Below are 23201 nucleotides of genomic sequence, written 5' to 3' on the forward strand. Positions count from 1 at the left end.
ACTGTGCTAGTCCATTACTCGGGAAACTTCATTCACGGCCCCCGTCTCAATATCCACAAAGTAGGTCGGGCTCAGGAGTCTGACAGACTGCAGACTGCATACTGCAGACTGCGGGTGGTGCCTGGGTTCGACATGCACAGATCATATTCAATCACGCTGTTAAATACATATATTCCCGGCGGCCACAAAGTCGTGTATAAGTCTCACTCTTATCAAGCTATGTGTAGTCAAATGCGTCTCGGCCCAGCACAGACATTTTACTCGATGAAAATGGATCTCTCCTGGCTTCCAGGCCGTGCTGAATCCCTGAACTCTGGCCATGTCATTTCTTTGCTGGCTGGCGTAATTATCGTCTGGTATGTGACATCTGCCATCTATGTCTGGTATCCCCTCCGTCATATCCCAGGGCCTTTCCTCGCTTCCTTCTCCCACCTATGGCTGGCCACCCAGCATTTCCGGGGCGAGGCCTACCCAGCTCTCCGTGGACTGGCAAAGTACGGCTCTGTAGTGCGTATCGGGCCCAACAGAGTCCTGACGGACGACCCTGACGCCCTGCGACGTATCGCCGGACTAAATAGTGGGTACACGCGGCATCGGTCCTACAAGGACGGCACCCGATTTCACCGCGAGGTGGACTCCATGCTTGGCTTGCTCGACGAGAAGGCCCACAGTCGCATCAAAGCCAAGACAGCAGCGGGCTACAGCGGGCGGGACAACCCCGAGTTCGAGAAGACGGTTGATCGAGAGGTTGAGCGTCTCCTCCTTCTCATTCGACACAAGATGCTGTCGACCGAGCAAGAGACACGCCCAGTAGATTTTCAGGCCCTAGCTCGATTCTTTGCACTCGACGCGCTGTCCAGCTTGGCTTTTGGCCGTCCTTTTGGCCACTTGGACAACGGCGAGGATCTATATGGCTACGTCGGCGCCGTCGCCCGAGCTTTGCGAGTCCTTTGGCTTATTCGGTCGCTGCCTGTCCTGAGGGCTATGACATTTTCGGACCTCACCTTTCAATATTTTGGACCAAAACCCACAGACAAGAGTGGACCCGGTCGATTAATGGGGTAGGTAACGTTTGTCGTACACAATAGAGAGAAGGTGCTGATCTGTGCATTAAATTCAAAAGCGTCAATCACGACATCATCGAGGCGCGATGGAATGAGCCGGACGCCAAGGGGAGAAACGACATGCTCGTAAGGTCCCGTTCCTTCTTCCCCCTCCCAAACCAGAGTCGCTGGGTTCATGCTAAGTCTGATTGAATGGAAAGGGCCTTTTCATGCGCAACGGCCTGTCCAAAGAAGAGTGCGAGGCCGAAACCATGACACATATTGTCGCTGGTTCTGACACAACAGCCATGTACGGTGTCATGCTGTATATCGTGTCTTCGCCGCCTGTTTACCGGCGACTCAAGGGGGAAATTCAGAACGCTATCAACGACGGAGCAGTCTCACAGCCCATCACACTTCAGGAAGCAAAGCAGCTCCCATATTTACAGGTCAGTCAGACTCTCGATTCCCCATAACGATATTTTTACTAACATGAAACGATTTGAGCAGGCCGTAGTCCTGGAAGGGTTTCGTATGAAGAATCAGCAGACATATGGTCACTTCAAGACCGCCCCAGCATCTGGTGATAAACTTAATGGAGTCTTCATACCGCCGGGCACGCCCATCGGACACAACTCAGTCGCTCTGGCTCGTAAAGCTGCCATTTTCGGCAGCGACCCTGACACCTTCCGGCCGGAGCGCTTCCTCGACATCCCAGAAGAGAAGGGCGCCGAGATGAACAGAGCGTTGAGCATTCTGTTCGGCGGCGGCCGATGGCAATGCGCCGGCAAGCCGCTTGCGTTCCTGATGATCAACAAGGTCGTGTTCGAGCTGATGAGAAACTTTGATTTCCAGTTCGTGCATCCGGAAAGGACCTGGGGACAAAAGAGCAACATGGCACACCTGGGCGACAATGGATCTTTCAGGGTGACAGAAGCCCCGAATATCTGAGACCACAACTACACCCAAATTATGTTTGGTCGCTGCCAGCCGTCCCTGTGGGCAATTTGCATGTTGCATTGTTTCAATTTGCATAGAATATCATTTTCTTTGGGTAGATAATTAATGCTCATCGCAAAGATGCTGTCCTCCTGTATGCATTCTGGTAAAGATCAGCATTCTGCAAACCTGATATAATTCTCCATCTATACGATAGCCTGATGAATTGAAGACACGGAATTAGGTGGTAATTAGAAATGCCTCTCGGCACGGAACAACTTGAAAGATCACAGTTCAAAATTTGGCAACCACTCCCAGCCTGAAGCAAAAGATGGGTTCCGCGGGATACCGGCCCAAGAGCTATCCAGGCAATGGTAAGATCCCACAACGAATTTCAGTCGATCTTTTCCAACTCACTCAACATCGCCGAGCAATGTGTCTAGATGTGACAGCTTGGTTGCACCCAAAGCCACTGAACCAAGCAGGGGACAATAAAAGGAGCTTACTTCGCAGTTACAGTAAAGAAAAGCTCGGAAGACTGTGCCTGTTCGAGCACAATGGGATTTCTAATTATAAAACCTTGATATGTACAGTTAGACGTTCAATATAGATCCTTCAAGAGCACTCCGCATACGCAGCGTAGGTGTAGTGGACTGGTTTGGCGGAGTTGGCGGTACAGTGCCACCAGCAACTCGCAAGAAGGGCACCATGTATGCATAAGGGTGTGTTGGGCTGATAAAATTATCAAATGGAGTAATGGCGTGCGGCATCGCGTGATTCTGCTACTGTGGTCATTATGCCACCCTGGTCAGATTACTCTTCACGAGGCAAACAGCATCAATCTCAGGATGACTGCAGAGACAGAGGAGTCATGAGGATGACTCCTGTGCCAGAAGCGTCCTTTTCATCCATGATAGAGGATTGAGATCATGCGGAAAATCAATAGTGCATGCAACATATGTAAATTCGGCAGGGTTGGGTATGATATTGGCCTCAGATATCGGTTGCGTTCCAACGACCGGCACGCTTTAGGAAACGATGGATGTGGCTACGACTTCCTTTCCCCCTGGAGGCTTGCCTGGACGATGAACTATTATTGGCTACTGTTCCAACAAAGACGAAGCTTCTGCAATCAGCTCATAATACCATTCGCTATGGCACTCACCACATGCAGCCTGCCAGCCGCATGGCTTCGGCTTTCCCCCCCCAGGCATTGACCAGTTGGGCTGACGATCCCACGCACAGTTATAGTGTGCGGTCATACAAAACACCCATACGAGGATGCGTATGCTAACATGCTTAAATAAATATCCGGGGTTTTGTCTGCGAGGCTCAGTAAACATGGACCGGTGATCCTCCTGGATTTGATGATGACGTGTACGCAACATTAGAACGACACCTGCTTGCTTTCATCCACTTTCTGTTCGACTGTGTACCCAAGGAATACAAATGATGACCTCTCAATACATGGGTACTTCTGGCGGAAGTACCCGTTGGCGGTGTTTGCTACGTCAAATCATAATCTACCTCACTGCTTACCTGCAAGTTGAGTTGGGGTGACACAAGAGAACCCCTGTTTGTCCAAACCCCGTTTTCTAAGTAAGCTTCTTAAAATTCTTGTTAAAGGATTCAGCCGTTCTGTAACGTGGCCGGAACTTGAAATCGTTCACAAATATATCTCGTTGCCACGTTGTGCGGCTTTGCATCCAGTCACGCTGAGCGTCAAGACACGCCTATCTAAACAACAAGACTCGCTCATACCTTTCGAGGACCTATCGGCAATGGAGACGAACGACATTCAGGCGGCCTCTCGAGGCGCAAAGTCAGATCACTCGCACGAGGACGTCAGTGCTCATGACAATCAAGTTGAGCAAACAGGGCAGGAGAGCGCGCAGCTTGATCCAGACGACAAGCGCTATCTCCGCCCGCTTCCCCTGATGATGCTATTCCTAGCCACCTCGCTTACCGGCTCATTGGTCCTCATGTACGCTCTAATCATTGCTACGGTCAGTATAGATGCTTCTATCATGCACCAAACCAGCCCCCTCACCGGTGGAGACAACAAATCAGCACCAAATGAGGTAACATTGACTCAATTACTGACATGTCTAGGCAATCCCATCCATCACGGCTGCTTTCAACACAATTGAAGATCTGGACTGGTATAGCACTGCCTACCTTTTCGCGACGTACGTCTTTCCCATCCTCTCAACCGACGCGTATGCGCGGTGCTTCTTACCAATTTACTGACGCTTGCAGATGTTCCGTACAACCTCTTGTCGCCAAGCTTTACGACCTGTTCCGTCTTCGTGTCTGTCTCTCCTCGTCCTGAATCCTCCTCGTCCTGAATCCTCCTCTTCCTGAATCCTCCTCGTCTCATTTTTACCCCCCTCGCATCCATTTCCCTGATTTCGCATGCAGGTCACAGAATCCCATCACTCTCAGTCCAACGCTGACATGCTCCTGCAGGACGTCTATGTAGCCAGCATCGTCCTCTTCGAGGTTGGCAACGTGATTTGCGGCGCCGCCCAGACCAGCGCCGTCTTTATTGGGGGCCGCACGGTGGCAGGCCTCGGAGCTGCGGGCCTCTTTTCGGGAGGCCTGGTGATGCTGACCGTAGCGTCCCCCCCGAAATGGCGCGCGCCCTTGATCGGCGGGGGCATGGGGTTGATGATCGTTGGTGGCGCACTCGGGCCGCTCATCGGTGGCGCACTCACTCAGCATCTTGGTTGGAGATGGTGTAAGTCAGACTGCAACTTCTCCCTGCACACGCCCCGGTTCCTGCACGTCGCTAACATGGCTGACGCTTCTTTTCCAAAGGCATGTGGATCTTCTTGCCTCCCGGAGGTGTGTCCGCCGTCGCCTTCCTCTTCCTCCGCGTGCCCGAGCAGCGCAAAAAGGCGCCAGCCAAGGAAGTCCTGCCCATCCTGCCCAAGGCAATGGACCTCATAGGATTCGCCCTCTTCGCACCTGCGGTCATCATGCTCCTGCTGGCTTTCAGCTGGGGCGGCGGGCGATATGCGTGGTCATCAGCAACCATTATCGGGCTCATCTGCGGCGGCTTCGCCATGACTGGCGTCTTCTCCGTGTGGGCGTGGTATCACCAGGAAAAGGCGCTTATCCCACCCAGCGTATTCCGCAAGAAGGTTGTCTTTTGCGGATGTGCCGTGGCGTTCCTGCAGGTCGGTGCCTTTGCCACTCTGGGAGACTACCTCCCGTTGTGGTTCCAAAGTGTCAAGGGCGCGACGCCTACAACCAGCGGGCTGAACATCTTACCCACGATGATCACCCAGCTTCTTGCCACGGGGTTCTGTGCCCTCTGCTGTGAGTTTATGGTCTCCTGGCCCCTCTCCCCCTCGCCGCTTATTTCGACATCACACCTGACTCCCGCCTCACGTAGTCAACAAGCTTGGCTACGCCCCTCTCTGGGCGCAAACAGGCAACGTCCTTGCAGGCTTGGGTTCAGGTCTCATGACCACCTTCAACCCTTCGACTCCAACCGGCCAGTGGATTGGCTATCAGATCCTGGTGGGTATTGGGCGGGGCTTTGTGATCCAGATCCCTCCTATTGCCTTGCAGAACACACTCCAAAACGAAGAACTGGCCACCGGGACCGCGCTCCTCATCTTCTTCCAATATTTTGGCAGCTCCGTCTTCTTGTGTGTTTCAAAAACAGCCTTTCTCAACAGGTTGATTCCCGCACTACAAGAGCATGTTCCCGACGTCGACCCACAGGCCATCATCAACGCCGGCGCAACAGATCTTGAGAACATTGTGGATGGCTCCGAGTATAATGCATTGATTCAGGCGTACAGCGACGCCTTGGTCACCACATTTGTAAGTTCCAAGTTGTGTTATATTTACTGAGAGTATTAAGGAGCTTGAGCCGGTGACTGACTCATACTTGTACCTTCTTTTAGTGGCTTTCAGCTGCAGCAAGTATCATCGCATTCTTTTTCAGTTTTGGCTTGGGATGGCGAAAGGTGGAGCTCCAGACCAAGAAGATGATGGGCAATGAAAGTGAAGCCAAAGACGGCGAGCCCGTCACTGCACCACCCAAGCTTCAGTCACAAGGTCATGGTCACTCAGGGAATGAAAAGCCCGTTCAGTTGTAGATACTTGCATTGGGCCCAGGCCCATGTTCGCTGGACTGTTGAGAAGTTGCATTCGGTTTTATGGTCTGACGAGACTTGGGTTGTAGGTGGCTCACATCGGCACCCTTATGTTACCCATCGCGAGGGCGAAGAGTGGGATTGAACTTGTAGTATTGAACGCCACCAACGCACATGCAAACAAGGCTGGATGTTCTGGGGCTGTTTTGCTGGGTCTCGAAAGGGCCCAGGGGTCTTCTGGGAGAAGGATTGGGGTACTATCGCAGCTGAGACATAGTCAAAACATATCGTCCCCGTTATTGATAACTGGATTCGTTGTTGCCGTGCGGTGATTGAAGCAAATGGAATGCAAATTTAGTATTGATTCCAGCAACTAAATCGATAGCCCCTACGCAGTAATAAGGACCAATCACAGTAGTTACACAGCCCGTGTATTTCACGTCATTAACGCCCCGTTTTGACCTCCCCTACAAAGCATTTGATTGGCGCTAAGCCCCTTGTGCGCGGGGACGACTTGACTAGGGGCCCCTTAGCCTAAACTGTATAATGACCTTACCCATTACTAGCCTAATATGGGATACAGTCACGTGTAGATGCGTCTAAGGCTAGGTTGCTGATTGTTATCTGAAGATGCCGCATTTACTCCACAAATCCAGATTATCCAGATTAATCCACTGCCACAAAGCGCCAAAGATGACGATACTGCAGTCATCCGTGCAAGTGCAGCAGAATGCCAAGCTTTACCCACATATGTATTGCAGTTGCGAGCCGAGATCCCGGGTCGGGGCATAGTACGCCCGCTCCGCCCCCATATATCCTATCAAATGCCACATGACGCCAAAGACCCCTTGTGCGGAGTAGAGCCAATCAATGTACACTGAGCAACGCTAAGGAATTTTTCTGACCAACGAGAAAATTCGTAGACTCTATAATTGGGGTAAGATTGGGCCTTTTGTGGACAGGACTTTCTGGCGTCATGTGGCATTTGATGGGATAGCCGGGCTGGCCGGGGCCAGCCCATCCCGATAGATCTTCCCCTTATGGGCGTTCCGTCACGCAGCAGTTGATGCCAGAGTATGTTACGGCGCACTCTAAGTAGGCAATCGTACGTCAGTCACAACATACTACATTATACCTCAATGTGACAGAACAGGCAACATTGCCGGAATGTGGGGGCTGATGTGTGCAACTACCTGCATAGGACAAGTTGATGCTCAGCAATGGCCTGATAAGTGACTCTGCAACCAGATACTGCAGCCAGCCGAGGTGTGACAGACGTGCCATGACAAGATGGGACACAACACAGCATGGATTCAAGACATTTAATCCTTCACAGATGGGTATGAAATCAAGTGCGTACAGCTGAGCTGACTGCTGCGTTCTTTTTCGTGGGGGCCAACATTAATAGACATAGACGCCAACAATGCAAGGGAAGGGACGTCTGGTTCCGCTTTTGCCCGGTATGAACCGAACCCAGACGATAAATGGTCCGCACTGTGCAACACAATGCGCAGCCAGGGGGTTGATGAAGTTGGAAAACATGGCCGCACGCGGGTTTCAGGCGAGAGTTCCTCAGAATGAGATGGTGTTAACGCCAATCCTGTCTGCAAGACGTGACCTGGGGTGTATCTAAATCACGGTGCCAGGGGGCGTTGCCATCCGAGTTCTGCTTGCTGACAGGACTGTGTTCAAGCAGGATCTTGATGCATATGCAATATGCCGGATGATGGCCCACGGACGGGCGCTAGATGGGGTAGGCATCAAAAGCTGATATAGACCTTCAACAGAGGGAAAGACTGAGACAAGAACGCAAGATAAACAGTCCTTCCAAGAAGCAGTCACCTAGACCATTGCCAGTGACACAAGTCCCTACAGTCATACCCATTGTGTTCCTCTTGTAGAGCGAAGCTCACACATATTCACGACTCCAAGATGGGCTCTGCGTACACGGGCGAGGCCAATGGCTCACTTCCAACCACACAGGTTGCCGTCGTTGGCCTCGAAAACGGCACCAACGGTCTCAAGGCCGGCATCCATCTACCCGCGCTGGAGGAAGACATGATCATGGTCAAGAACGCGGCCGTGGGTCTCAATCACGTCGACAACAAGATGGGCGCCAGCCTCGACGCTATCGCCGGCATGGACTTTGCAGGCCGCGTCGTGGCCATGGGGCCCGCCGCGCGGGCGAGCATGCCGGCCATCCAGGAGGGCGACCGCGTCTGCGGCGTCGTTCTCGGTATGCACCCTACCAGCCCTCTGGTCGGCGCGTTCGCGCAGTACACGGGCGCCAGCGACACTGGGGTCCTCAAGCTCCCGGAACACATGTCCATGGAGCAGGGAGCGTCGCTTGCTAGTGGCCTAGGCACTGTGGGCCTGGCCCTTTTCCACTCATTGCAGATCAATGGTTATCCTCTCGAGGAGGTCCAAGGGAAGCCAAGGCATGTGTTGATATACGGTGGGAGCTCCGCGGTTGGGACATTGGCCATTCAGTTGGTGAAGTTGTAAGTCTGTCCGGCGTGAATCCCATGGAATGTTGGAATAATGTTGTCTAACCCATGCGAAATTCCCTCATCCACAGGGCCGGCCTGAGTCCCATTACGACGTGCTCCCCGAGGAACTTCGACCTCGTAACGTCCTACGGCGCAGAAAAGGCATTCGATTACCGCTCGCCCACCTGCGCCGCGGACATCAAACTCTATACCAAGAACTCACTCAAGTACGTGCTGGACTGCATATCTGAGCCAGAGACCATGGAGTTCTGCTACGGCGTGATCGGCCGCCTGGGAGGACGGTACACGGCGCTGGAACCGTGGCCTCGCGGGCTCGATAACCGCGGCAATGTCACCGCCGACTGGGTCTTGGGCCCCATGATGATTGGAAAGCCAATTGCGTGGAAACCACCGTTCGACAAGGCGGTGGATCCAGCGATCAAGGAATTCGGTGCGCGTTTCTTCCGCACTGCTCAGTTGTTGCTCGATAAGGGCCTTTTGAGGGCGCACCCGCTACATATTCTGGACGGTGGTCTGAGAAGCGTGTTGGAGGGGATGGACCTTCTCAAGTCAAAGACTATCTCGGGGAAGAAGATTGTGTGTCGATTGGATTGACAAGTAGAACAGCCATCAAAAGTAGACATACTACGAGCCTTCTGCAGGATTCGGATGTAAATTTTGGATAGCTGCTGAAACATTCCTCTTGACCACGTTATTTTTGATTGTCGTAATTCTCACCAGGAGCTTCAGGTCTCCGCTCGCTCGATAACCACCCATCGAGCCGAGTTTGTGGCTTGTTCAAACATGCTCCGGACTTGAGCTCGCGCTGGGAAGCCTGGGGCTGGTATCATGTGATTCGACAGGTACGAGATGCGCCTCTGACACAAGAGTACTTCTAGGTACAAGCAAGTTACAACATCTCAGGTACTGCTCCCAGAGACCACAAAAGCCCTTCCTCCCGAACTTCCAAGTTTGGTATCCCCATCTAATGGTGGTCAGATTTGGTTCGGGTTCCTTGTTGCCTAGCCGTGCCGACCGACTAATCACATTTGCAGATATCTTGTCATCCACTCCCTGTTCCGATCTCACCCCCGACTTAAGCAACTCCTCCCTATGAAAAAGGCCTTTTGAGTATCCTGGATAAATTCATATGTTGAATCTTCAACGTCCATGAGCGTGGTCCAGGTCAAAACAGTGTTCCCATCACTGGTACTGGACGAGGCTGAGGATGCGGACACACTCGGCAAAGATACTGTTTGAATATCTAGCACACCTTTAGTGTATCAAATGTAGGAACCAGGATGTGACCAGAAATAGCCCGTTTTTCTTCCTGAAGTGGGTTGGTATCAGAGAGTATCAGAGCGGATGGTAGTCATTCGTCCATGGATTTCGGTTGATTAGTTGAGTATATTAAGGCAAATGCCAGACCACTCTGTCATGCCCATCTGGCCTCGATCCATATGCACTATCTATCCATTTGTATTTGGCCCCTGACCATATTATTTCTCCATATCAACTATCTCTGACCATCTTATTTCTCCATATCAACTGTCTCTCTTACGGCTGTATTCCAAGGTTTCTCCATCACGGCTGGAAGCCCGACGTGTCTGAAAGCCTTTCTTATTACCTCACCCAGAACGGACCAACCCACCATGTCGCCACCTCCAGAGCCCATAGCCATCATCGGCGCAGGATGCCGTTTCCCAGGGGCATCTGATAGCCCATCTAAGCTCTGGGATCTTCTCAAGGAGCCCCGGCCCCTGGCCGAAGAAATCCCATCAGATCGCTTCAACGCCGCGGCCTTCTATCATCCGGTCGGCACCCGCGGTGGGAGCACCAACGTTAAAGAGGCTTACTTTATCACGGACCATAATGTGCGACACTTTGATGCACAGTTCTTCTCCTTCCCGCCAGCGGAAGCGGAGGCCATCGACCCGCAACATAGGCACCTCCTAGAGGTTGTCTACGAAGCCCTCGAGGAGTCGGGCCTCACCATTGACGGCCTACATGGCTCTAACACGGCCTGTTTTGTGGGTCAGATGTGCAACGACTACTCGGCCTTGTCTAGCCGCGACTTTGACCACATTCCAAAATACAGCGCGCCTGGCATCGCACCCAGTAATGCGTCAAGTCGCCTGTCGTACTTTTTTGACTGGCACGGTCCCACCATGACCATCGATACGGCCTGCTCTTCCAGCTTAATCGCTCTTGCGCAGGCTGTCCAGGTCCTCCGCGCGGGCACCAGCGATGTGGCCGTAGCAGCTGGGACAAACCTCATCCTTGACCCACTGGCCTTCATCTCAGAGAGCAACCTCGGCATGCTTTCGCCGACCGGGCGCTCACGGATGTGGGACTCGGCGGCGGACGGCTATGCCCGCGGTGACGGCATTGCGGCGGTGGTCCTCAAGACGTTGAGCGCAGCCATCCGTGACGGGGACACGATCGACTGCATCGTAAGAGAGGTCGGGTGTAACCATGACGGACGAACCAGGGGTATTACCATGCCCAGCGGCACCGCGCAGGCCGCGCTCATTCGCGATACCTACGCCCGGGCGGGCCTCGACCCGAGAACCCCTGCCGGGCGATGCCAGTATTTTGAAGCCCACGGCACCGGGACGCCGGCGGGGGATCCCCAGGAGGCGTCCGCGTTAGCAGCTGCGTTCTTTGGGGACAGCCAAGATGAGAGCATGGCTGATGGTCACGTCGACGACAACATGCTTTATGTTGGATCCATCAAGACGGTAGTTGGTCACACCGAAGGCACTGCCGGTCTGGCTGGTGTACTTAAAGCGGCCATGGCCCTGAAGCATGCCATGATCCCCCCGAACCTTTTACTTGAGGAGCTGAGCCCGTCTGTTCTGCCACACACGAAGCACTTGCGAATCGTCAAGGAGGCAACGGACTGGCCACGGGTCGAGCCTGGCGTCCCTCGACGGGCTTCCGTGAACAGCTTTGGCTTCGGCGGCAGCAATGCTCATGCAATTCTGGAGGCATACGAGCCGGAACAAGTAGAAGAAGAAGACTTGTCGCAGCAGCAGTTCCCTCTTGTACCGCTGGTCTTTTCAGCTTCCTCAGAGAAAAGTCTAAACAAATTGGTGTCCTCATATGTCCATCACCTGCGTACCAACGAGTCCACCATCAACCTCGACCACCTGCGCCATACACTGAGCTACAGGAGGTCCGCCTTGCCAGTCAAGACGGCCTTCTCGGGCACGACCGTAGAGCATCTCGTGAGCAACATGGAGCACCAACTGCAACAAGCGGATGCCACTTTCGGCGCCCGGTCACTGTCAAAACCTTCCGTCCTCGGCGTTTTCACCGGCCAGGGCGCCCAATGGGCTACCATGGGAGCACATCTCATCTCCACCCATGACCGAGCGCGGCGCCTGATACAGGAGTTGGACGTGTCTCTCCAAACCCTTCCAGAGCCTGACCGACCGGACTGGAACATACTAGAAGAGTTGTCCAAGGACAAGGAGTCGTCCCGCATAGGCGAAGCCTGCCTGTCCCAGCCGCTTTGCATCGCCGTGCAGCTTGTCCTCGTCGACCTTCTCTTCATAGCCGGTATTCGCTTCACCGCTGTTGTGGGCCATTCATCGGGCGAGATCGCCGCCGCTCATGCCGCCGGCTTTCTGACACCCACGGATGCCATTCGCATCGCTTATTATCGTGGCCTCCACGCAAAGAGTGCCGGCTCCACAAGCGAGACCAACAGCGATAATGGGGATGCTGACATGCAATCCACAAAGGGCGCGATGCTGGCGGTCGGGACGACGCTGGCCGACGCTCAGGAGCTCTGCGACCTGGGGGACGTGGAAGGAAAGCTCTGCGTGGCGGCGAGCAACTCGCCATCTTCAGTCACCCTGTCCGGTGACGCCGACGCCATCGTGCTCGCCAAGGCCGCCCTGGATGAGGAAGGCAAGTTCACGCGCCTGATGGCCGTGGACACGGCATACCACTCGCACCACATGCAGGCTCCGGCGCAGGCGTTTGAGCAGTCCCTCGCCATGTGCGGCATCACGGTGCAGAAGCCAGGCGCGGACGCGCCGCTGTGGTTGTCGAGCGTGCGAGAGCGGACGGTCATGACGCTGGACGACTTCAGCGAGGGCCTTCGAGGCTCTTACTGGGCTGAGAACATGGTGCAGATGGTCCGCTTCTCACAGGCGATGGACTTCGCAGTTCAGACATGCCTCCCTTCCGGAAGCTTCAACCTTGCCATCGAGGTCGGGCCGCATCCGGCGCTCAAAAAGCCTGCGCTTGAGACTCTCGAGGCAGCCGGGGTGAAGAATGTCGAGTATGTCGGTACGCTAGTCCGGGGCAAGGATGACGTGTCGGCGGTGGCCGACTGTTTGGGCACATCGTGGGTGCGTCTTGGTAGCGCTGCGGTGGACTGGGAAGATGTCTTCTTCCAGTACTACACGCACCATCGCCACGCGAAACATGCATTTCCGGTGCTCAGGGGTTTGCCCATGTACCCTTGGGATCACAGTATCCAATTCTGGACAGAGTCTCGCGTCGGAAAGATCTTCAGGACAGGGCACGGCGGGGATGACAAGGCTATCCACGAGCTACTTGGTAAGAAGTTGCCAGATGGGTCAACTGATGAGCTGCGCTGGAAGACGGTGCTGGATACCAGCGTCACACCCTGGTTATCCGGTCATGCTCTTCAAGGACAGACTGTCTACCCTGCGGCTGGATATGTTGCTCTGGCCATGGAGGCCGCCATGGAGATCGTGGCGGATAAGCCCCAAGCTGTCGAGTGTATTGAGCTGGCCGACCTGAACATCTACAAGGCGATCGCTGTGGATGAGCGAGCCGGCACCGACATGTACGTCTCAGTCACAGACATTGTCGAGGCCCAGGATGGCTCAATCACGGCGCGATTCTCCTGCCGGTCGCCGGCAGACAAAGAGTCAGGTCGGCTGGTCTGCAATGCCAGAGGAACACTTACACTTACCATGACACTTGACAACGAGAACATGAAGTCTCTTATGAAAGCCGGGCACGACATGACCGCCGAAAGCTTCCCACTAGTTCCCCGAGAGACAACAAAAGGGCGCTTGGCCGACGTCAACCTCACACAGTTCTACGAGGCCCTCTCTACCCTCGGCTACGACTATAGTGGTGTTTTCCAGGGCCTTGGACGTCTTCAACGACGCCTGGGATTTGCCACAGGAACCATCAACAACCCGCCTGCGGGAGAGTACAACAAAACGAGGCCCCTCCTATTCCATCCCGCCATGCTGGATACCGCTATACACTCGCTCTTCTCATCTTTTGGTGTTCCTGGAGACGGGACGTGGTCCTTGCAGGTACCATCTGGGATACGCCGTGTCACTGTTGTTCCCCGTCTCTGCGGCGCAGCCCTGCCGGAGCATATTGACTTTGACTGCACAATGTCTGGTGTTGACCGCAGCGGAAGCATCGATATCCTGGCTGTCGACGGCACGAACAAGGTTATCGAGCTTGACGGCCTGGATTTTGTACCCTTCTCCCCCTTCACCGAGAAGGACGACAAATGTCTGTTCAGCAAGGTCACCTGGCAACTATGCACGCCTGATGGTGACAAGGTCGGTAGCCACCTCCCGACGGAATGGGATAACCAGAAGGTCATCGACCGGGAACGTGTGGCCTTTTACTATCTGAGGACGCTTAAAGAGCGCACATTCGACAAGAAGGTTAAAGTGCAAGACACGATCGTGACCAATACGGTCGAGCAACTCCAAGGAGCTTCGACTGAAGATACCTCACTTCATGTTACCTTACAGCCTCATCACCAGCACCTGCTCGACTTTGCTGAAATGTGCGCTGGAAAGGTGGCTGCCAGGAAGGATCCCATTGCCGTCCCCGCCTGGATCGACGATACTCGAGACCAGATCACGTCCCTGATCGAATCTTATGGCAACGACCCGGATTTTAACATTATGCGCGCCGTGGGTGAGAATATGCCGTCAGTGATTCGAGGCGAGACCGCCAACATCCTCGAGGTCATGACTAAGGACAATATGCTTGCCGACTTTTACTCCCATGGTCTCGGCGGCGAGGCTGCCAACTCTGCGGTTGCGCTCATGCTCCAGCAAATCACCAATCGCTTTCCGCACATCGACATCCTCGAGGTCGGTGCCGGCACAGGCGGCGCAACGTGGGAGATCATGGGCCGCAACACGCCGTTTGCCACGTACACGTATACAGATGTATCGGCGGCCTTCTTTCAAAAGGCTGCGGAAAAGTTCACCCGTTACAAGGACAAGATGATCTTCAAGGTCTTTGATATGGAGCGGCAGCCAGGTGAGCAGGGCTTCATCGAGAACAAGTACGACGTTGTCGTCGCCTCGCACTGTCTGCACGCGACGCGCTCCCTTGAGAGAACCCTCTCCAACTTGCGGCGCCTTCTAAAGCCTGGAGGCTTTGTGGTGGTGCTTGAAGTTGTGCAGATGGATACGATGCCCCTGGGGCTGATCATGGGCGGGCTTCCGGGCTGGTGGGCGGGACACGACGACGGCCGGGTGTACGGGCCCAACGTCACGCTGACGCGGTGGAATAAGCTGTTGAAAAAGACGGGCTTCTCGGGTGTCGACACCTTCACGCCGATGCTGAACCCGCGGCTGCATACCGCCTCCATCTTTTGCGCGCAGGCCGTAGACGAGAGGATCAACCTGTTTCGGCGGCCGCTTGCGTCTGCCCCGGACGACATAACCTTCCCACATCTTGTCATTGTCGGCGGGGACACCCTCGTGACGTCCGACTTGGTCGAGGAGCTGGAGGAGATCCTGCGGCCACGGTGCCAGGTCCTCGTGGTGGTCTCTACCCTCGAGGAGCTGGAGGAGGTAACCCTCCCACCTCTGACGGCGGTGCTCAGCGTCGCCGATCTCGACAGTCCCATCTTCAAGGGCCTCACCGAGAAGCGATGGAAGTGCCTCCAGCGCCTGCTGGGATCTGCCAGCTGTATGCTGTGGCTCACCCACGGCGCGCGGTGCGAGGAGCCCGACTCTGGCACCATGCTGGGCCTGCTGCAGTCCATCTGGTACGAGCTGGAACACCTGCGGTCCCAGCTGCTCGAGGTGGTCGACCTCAGGGACCTAAAGGCCCGGTTTCTGGCCCATCTGATGCTGCAGATGCAGTTGGACCAGCAATGGAAGACCGACACCCGGTTCGACATGGACGCCGTCTTGTATTCCGTTGAGCCGGAGTTGATGCTGGATGAAGGCGGCGTGCTGAAGGTTCTGAGGCAGAAACCGGATCAGGAGGCCAATGATCGGTACAATTCTGCAAAGCGGTCCATTAAGAAGGAGGTCGACCTGGCGCGGAAAACAGTCGCGATGACATGGCAACAGAACTCGAGCCACTACATCATCAGAGAGCAGGAAGACCTTCCCGCTGATTATAACGGTACTCTATATTGCGTAAAGCTTTCGACTCTTTGCTCTATCAGGACACCTGCCGGGCCTCTATTCATTTCCATAAGTATCGACGACGCCAGGAGCGGAGACGACGCAGATGAAAAGAAAGTATTGGCAGTCTTGAGTCAAAACGCGTCGACTGTCTCAGTCCCAGCACAAGCAGTTGTCCAACCCATCAAGACAAGTGACTCTATGACAGATCAGGAGTACCTTAGTTTGGTTGTGGCTTATATTATGAGCCAGTACGCCGTGTCAGCGTCGGCCAGGTCAAGGTCCTCCGGAACACTGCTCATCCACGAGCCTCCTCCTGCCCTCGCAGCCATGGTTGAGCAACAAAAAGAGCTTTCTCATGCCAAACAGAGAGTTTTGTTCACTTCGTCTCACTCTTCCAAGGTGTCTGTCGGCCAAACAGACTGGGTACTTGTTCATCCCCGTGTCTCCAGGAAGGCATTACGAGCAGTCCTCCCCCAAGATGTCGACGCTGTCTTGGATTTCTCTTCTCATTCCTCAGTGAACGAGTCTCTTGCAGCATCTAAGCTCTTGGATCTGTTCCCTCGAGCCCACAGGCTACAAGCCGCCGGTACCGTCTTTGAATACGAAGCCGCAGACCTCGCGAACATGGACCCTGAGAATATTGTTGAGCTGAAGGAATTGCTCCAACAAGCGGACGAATTTATCTCAAATCATTTGACGGCTCTGCTTGCGACTGTACGACGGTACAGTCTGCACCAGACCTCAGCCCCGCTCACGGTCCCTGCCGCAGATGCCCCCGGAATCAACGTTTCCAATATCTCGCCATTCACTCTCGCAGACTGGCGTTCTCGCCGTAATGCCATTTTGGCCACAGTTGAACCTGTGGATACTCCAGCAAACCTCTTCCAGAGTAACAAGACATATTGGCTCGTCGGACTGTCAGGAGATCTCGGTCAATCTCTTGTGGACTGGATGGCTGCACATGGCGCCGCCAATATCGTCATCAGCAGCCGCAGCGTCAACAAGATGATTCCGGAGGGCTGGATAGAAGCCCACGCGGAGAGAGGCGTGACTATCAAGCTGATGGTGAACAATGTGACCGACATGGATTCCCTAGAGCGTGCCCGTACTGAAATCGAGAGCACTCTGCCCCCAATCCGCGGGGTTGCGAATGGCGCCCTCGTCCTCCGCGACAGGCTTTTCATCAACACCGACTTTGATGTCTTCAACGAAGTCCTGCGCCCCAAGACGGTCGGCACTTCCAACCTTGACGCTCTGTTTACGGAACGTGACTCGCTCGACTGGTTTGTAGGCTTCACCTCCATCGTTGCCGTGGTCGGCAACTACGGACAGAGCGCCTACAGCGCCGGCAACAACTTTGTCAAGGCTCTCATCAACCAGCGCCGCGCCCGCGGCCTCCCGGGCTCTACCATTGACATCTCCACCGTCCGTGGAGTTGGCTACGTCGAGCGAGAGCAGAAAGCAGGCGTCATGACCGCCAAGATGGTTGAGCGCATCGAGAACGGCGCAATGCCCATGAGCGAGAGCGACCTCCACCAGCTCTTTGCCGAGGGCATCATGGCCGGGCGGCCGGGGTCGGGCCGCCACGGCAACCTGACGTCGGGGATCCAGACGGTGCGCAGCGACAAGGTCAACCTGACCTTTTGGGCCAACAACCTCAAGTTTTCTCACTTTGTCAAGGAGGTGGGCTTGGGCACGGCGGCGGACGGCGGCGGCGGCGCAAACAGGGTCTCGGTGCGAGCGCTGCTGGCAGAGGTGACGACGATGCAGCAGGCCTTCAAGGTGATCCGGACGGCTTTCACGGCCAAGCTCAACGCGACGCTGCAGCATCCTGCCGAGCAGACGATGCCGGACTCGCAGGCCCTGATCGACCTCGGCATGGACTCGCTGGTCGCGGTCGAGGTCCGCACGTGGTTCCGTCAGGAGCTCGCGATGGATATGCCGATGCTCAAGATTCTGGGTGGCGCGACCATCGTGGAGCTGGTTGATGACGCCGTGGACAAGATTTCTCCGGATCTGTTGCCCAAGGTCCAGCGTACGGAAGCCCATGTTTTCGTGTTGGCTTCGGGAGACGAATCTATCCCGCAGAACGAGGCGTCGCCCGTACGAGAAGACGTCGGTCAAGATGTCATGAAAGAGAAGGAGACCGACCAAGTCAGAGCCGAAGATTCTGAAGAGGATAAGGACAATCTTGACCTCGAGACCAAACGAAGGTTCACCACAGGTTCCGACTCGACAGTTCCGCCATCTGAACCTTTCAGTCCATCTGCCGCGTCTTTCACGACAACCGCGACCCCTGCCGACACAGAGGCGGCAGATGGGAAGGGATTCGGCCGTGATGAGGTTGTAACTACAGAGGCAACAAGGATGGATGCAAAGGTCGGGGCGGAACTCGCCATGTAAGTTAATGCCTATCAGTGCCTCTTCTCAAGACCTGATTTTACTATCACCTGGAACGCTGCGTATCTCAGTGCTCTTTATATTTGATCTTTTACAATCAATGATATCTGCCACAAAGACGACGGGATACTTCACGTTACTCCAACGACATGTGCATTTGTGATTGATTGCTGACTCTACGATAACATTAACAAGAATTCCAACCAACTTTAAGCCCGAAATCGAGAGGACAGAACCGGTTTCCTATGGCCAGTCCCGCTTTTGGTTTCTGAGACAATATCTTGACGATCCTTCGACAACGAACGTCACATTCTACTTCCGCATCACCAGCCCCTTTAGTGCTTCTGGGCTACGCGAGGCGCTCGCGCGCTCTTGTCAGCGCCATGAAGCCCTGCGGACCTGCTTCTTCGTCAAGGATGACGCCCCGGTCCAAGGCATCATGGCTAAGCCCACCATCCAGATGGAACACTACCATGTATCCTCCCACGCAGAGGCCCACGCGTACTTTACCGCCTTGAAAAGCCACAACTATGCACTCGAGCAGGGCGATACTCTTCGCCTCGTCCTCTGCGAGGAGTCTCCGACGTCGTGGTATTTCCTCCTCGGCTATCACCATATCGTCATGGACGGCTTCAGCTGGGAGATTCTCTTTGCCGAACTACAGAGCTACTACCGCCGAGGTTACATCCCGCCCGTGACCCGCCAGTACGCCGACTGGGCGGTGCGCCAGCGCAGCAACGTGACGGGCAGCCTGGCCCTGGCCTCGGCGAGGAAACACTGGCGTGGCGTGTTTGCCGCCCTCCCGCCCGTGCTGCCACTATTCCCGATGGCAAAGGTCGCGGCGCGCTCGACACTCAAGACATACGAAGTCCACAGGGCCAGCGTGACCCTCGCGGGCCATGTCGCGCAGCATGTACGCCAGGCGGCCCGGGCAGGTAAAGCCACGCCCTTCCACGTCCACCTCGCCGTCTTCCGAACGCTCCTGTTCCGCCTGACCGGCGAGGCCGACCTGTGTATCGGCATGGCTGACGCCGGTCGCTCGGACCCGGCGGACGCAAACGTCATCGGGTTACTCCTCGACCTCCTGCCGCTGCGTTTCGGCGCAGGGGGCGGCGACGCGCGGGATCAGTCCTTTGCTGCTGTGCTGCTCGACGTCCGCGCAGCCGTCTACGCCGCGGCCGCGCACGCGGGTGTGCCGTTCAACGTGCTGCTGGACGATGTGGGCGCGCCGCGGTCGACGGCGTGGCACCCGCTCGTGCAGGCCTTGATCGAGTATCGCCCCGCGAGGCGGATCGAGTTCGCCGGGATCCGTGGCGAGGTACCACCGGGGGAGAATACTGCCTTTGCCAAGGGACCGTATGATATCGAGCTTAATATCCTCGAGGGCTATGATGGCGACGTGACGGTATCTGTCGGCCTTCAATCAGCACTCTACAGCGCAGAGGCGGTGGGATTGGTGCTCAGGTGTTATATGACGCTTCTCGAGTCCTTGGTTCGCCCCGGGAACGAGGACATGAGGGTGGCGGCGGCGGAGTTTTGGCCACGGGGAGATATCGATGCTGCCCTGGAGCTTGGGACAGGGAAGCTGGTGACTCTGAGCTCAAGCCAGGATCTTGACACCAGGACGATCCCGCACCTCCTTGACAAAATGGTGAGCAAATACCCAGACAGGGCGGCGATCAAGGATACCCTCGGTACGAGTCTCTCATACATGGCCATGTCGAAACGTGTCATGGCAATCCAGGGTGCTCTCGAAGATCGGGGGGTTCAGCCATTGACGAAGGTGGCTGTTCTTCTGTCCCCATCGGTGAACTGGGCTTGTGCTCTGCTGGCCGTCTTACGAAGCGGTGCGATATATGTCCCGCTGGACTGCACTCAGGGGCCCATGAGATTGCAGCAGATCATCCAAGGATGCTCTCCATCGACAATCATCATCGACTCCTCTTCCCTCCAGTATCTGGATGAGTTGCAGCTGAAGAACAACAATGCCACCATCGTCAACATGAGTGACCTAGATGGCGAGTCCCCCCACACGACTATGGCATCTACACCAGAGAATCTAGCCGATCCCGAACAGCAAGCCGTGATTCTTTTCACAAGCGGAACAACCGGATCGCCAAAGGGAACCCTTCTGCAACACGGCGCCTTGGTGAACGTCACTCAGGGCATGACACGGGAGTTTGGTGTTGATCCTGACCACTCACCTCAGATTGTCCTTCAGCAATCCGCACTAAGCTTTGACATGTCCCTGGAGCAGCTTTTCCTGGCTTGGGGTGTTGGGGGCACAGCTCTCATCGCCGATGCCTCGATACGCGGCGACTCGCGGGCCCTGATGAAAGCTGCCGTGGACGGAGGTGTTACCATGACCAAGGCCACGCCGCCCGAGTACGTGTCTTGGTTACGTTACGGCTGCGACTACGTCCGGCGGAACGAGACGTGGGAGTTCTTACTCGCCGGTGGGGATCGGTTGACGAGGGGTATCAAGGACGACATGCGCAGCCTCGGGATGGACCGCGTGCGCATATTCAACTCGTATGGTCCTGCCGAGGCCACAATTATCGCGACCAAGATGGAGCTGCTCGATGATCATTTCGGTCAGGGCGGCGCGGCAAACTCTATTCCCACCGGCTACCCGCTTCCCAACTACTCGCTCTATATCGTCGATGGTGACTTCAATCTCCTCCCTGCCGGGATCTCAGGAGAGATCCTGATTGGCGGCCATGGCGTCGCTTTGGGCTACGTCGGTCTCGATAGCGACGAAGACTCGAGGCTCACAAAGGCGGCCTTCCTTCTCAGCCCATGGGCGAGTCCAGAGTACGTAAAGAATGGCTGGACCAAACTCTACCGCACTGGCGACTGGGGCCATCTGACCCAACGTGGCGAGCTGGTGTTCGATGGCAGGATCGCAGGCGACACGCAAGTCAAGCTCCGTGGGATACGGTTGGACCTGCGGGACGTCGAGGCAAACATCGTGCGATTCTCAGAAGGCGCCGTATCCGAGGCTGTCTGCTCCCTTCGAGGCGAGACGGCTGCCACAAGTTTTATCGTGGCACACGTTGTGCTTGCTACCAGTGCTGTCTCTGGCAACGACTGCCACGAAAACATACAGGGTAACGAAAGTCCAGAGAGAGCGGAAGACATGGCAAAGGTTGATTTCCTGAGGCGTTTGCGGGACAAACTTCCCATCCCGCAATACATGAAGCCCGCAAGACTCATCCCGTTGCCGACCATACCCATGACGGTGCACGGAAAGATTGATTGCGTATACATCGCGGCCATGCCGTTGCCTGACGCAGCCACTGACTGGTCTGCCGTTGGCCATCGCGAGCTGACAGATGTCGAGAACAGGATCGGGGCCGTGTGGGAGCGCTTGCTGCCCCGAGAGACGTTGCCCTCGCCTCTGAGCCCGTCCTCGGACTTTTTCATGCTGGGCGGCAACTCACTCATGCTTGTGGAGGTGCAAGCGCATATCCGAGCCGATCTCAGCGTCGACATCTCTTTGCGTGATCTGTACCAGTGTGCTATTCTCTCAGAAATAGCCGCCAAGGTGGATGAGTTGATGGCTGTGCAGGCGTTGGACTGGGAAGCCGAGACGACTCCACCGCGTATGGGAGAACTTGTAAATGCCTCCTTCAGCGAAGAGGTCACTATTCAAACGGAAATGAAGTCAGGTCATGTGGAGATCATTCTGACGGGTGCAACCGGTCATCTGGGACCATACATCCTCACACGCTTGCTGTCGAATCCCGCCATCACAAAGATTCACTGCATTGCTGTTCGTGATCCTCAAAAGCTCCGGGCGCTCCTTGCAAACAGCAGCATCACCGCGGGAGCAGACGCAGCAGACAGGGTCATAATCCATCCTGGCGACCTGACCCAACCGGACCTGGGGCTCACTCCCGACACCCTCGCCCGTCTTGCCACCACTGCAGCAGCCATTGTTCACGCCGGCGCCGCCCGCCTATCCTGGGAGACCTACGCCGTGCTGCGCCCCATGAACCTGGATCCCACACACGCCCTGCTGCGCCTCGCGGGCCGGCGGCACATCCCCGTCCACTTCGTGTCCAGCGGCGGCGTCTTCCCGGCCACGCACGCGCCGCTCGAGATGACCGCCGCCGAGCACATACCCCCCGCGCTCGGCGCCGACGGCTACATCGCGACAAAATGGGCCGCCGAGCGCATGCTGGAGCGGGCCGCCGCCGGAGGCCCGGGGAAAACTGATTCTTCCGAGGCTGGTCTCGGAGTCCCCGTACGCATCTACCGCACTGTGCGGTGCGCCGGGGAAGACCCGGCGTCAAGGTTTGGTGATGAGTTGCCCGAGGACATTGCCGCTGCTATGGCGGCGGCGAGCGTCGAGAGCATGACTATGCTCGACCACGGCGGGTATGCGTGGTCGGGATGGTTTGATCTCGTGTCTGTCCACGAGGTCGCAGACCGGATCTGCGATGCCGTTGCGAGGGATTTGCCATTCCATGCCGACCCCGACGAAGAGACGGCAGAGGGTACGTGTGAGCCCGCCCTGCCACACGTCGCGTACACAAACATCGTGGGATCGTACCGCGTGTGGAAGGTGGACCAGTTGCATCAGCTCGTGCTGCGCCCCGAGATCCAGGCCAACATGGGCAGGTTCAAGATGGTGCCCCCGCAGATCTGGCTGGGGGTGCTGAAGCGCTCGGGTTTCCCGTGGATGATGGGTGCCAGTGAGGCGGCATATAAGGACTGGGTTCAAAATCGGCGTTAATGAAGGGTTCATCAGTTGAGTTTTAGATTTTCTGGATTCGGTCATTTTAGTTTCTCCTCTCTGTCTCTCCGCGGCGAATTGCA

The 23201-nt window shown here is 55.8% G+C and overlaps 4 protein-coding genes across 4 annotated transcripts; all 4 read left to right on the forward strand.

Moving 5' to 3' along the window:
• Window positions 1-270: 270 nt before the first annotated feature.
• Window positions 271-1994, forward strand: lolP1-0 (Cytochrome P450 monooxygenase lolP1; the record flags this gene model as incomplete). The annotated part of the gene is made up of 4 exons (XM_032021198.1): window positions 271-1061; window positions 1124-1190; window positions 1265-1492; window positions 1554-1994. The coding sequence occupies 4 exons, from the start codon at window positions 271-273 to the stop codon at window positions 1992-1994; spliced, it is 1527 nt and encodes a 508-aa protein (XP_031892875.1).
• Window positions 1995-3763: 1769 nt separating this feature from the next.
• On the forward strand, window positions 3764-6097 carry mlcE-1 (Efflux pump mlcE; the record flags this gene model as incomplete). Its single annotated transcript, XM_032021187.1, has 7 exons — window positions 3764-3988; window positions 4095-4171; window positions 4242-4293; window positions 4452-4722; window positions 4803-5306; window positions 5383-5819; window positions 5903-6097. 7 exons carry the CDS (start codon window positions 3764-3766, stop codon window positions 6095-6097), a joined length of 1761 nt encoding a protein of 586 aa, XP_031892878.1.
• Window positions 6098-7430: 1333 nt separating this feature from the next.
• On the forward strand, window positions 7431-9198 carry ER (Trans-enoyl reductase; the record flags this gene model as incomplete). The annotated part of the gene is made up of 4 exons (XM_032021176.2): window positions 7431-7446; window positions 7509-7554; window positions 7996-8595; window positions 8673-9198. 4 exons carry the CDS (start codon window positions 7431-7433, stop codon window positions 9196-9198), a joined length of 1188 nt encoding a protein of 395 aa, XP_031892877.2.
• A 1037-nt stretch (window positions 9199-10235) lies between these two features.
• Window positions 10236-23118, forward strand: ccsA-2 (Polyketide synthase-nonribosomal peptide synthetase; the record flags this gene model as incomplete). The annotated part of the gene is made up of 2 exons (XM_032021165.1): window positions 10236-18376; window positions 18573-23118. The coding sequence occupies 2 exons, from the start codon at window positions 10236-10238 to the stop codon at window positions 23116-23118; spliced, it is 12687 nt and encodes a 4228-aa protein (XP_031892880.1).
• Window positions 23119-23201: the final 83 nt, after the last annotated feature.

The sequence above is a fragment of the Colletotrichum fructicola genome, assembly GCF_000319635.2.
Source record: "Colletotrichum fructicola Nara gc5 chromosome Unknown KSG_Nara_v1_contig06, whole genome shotgun sequence".
NCBI lineage: Eukaryota > Fungi > Ascomycota > Sordariomycetes > Glomerellales > Glomerellaceae > Colletotrichum > Colletotrichum fructicola.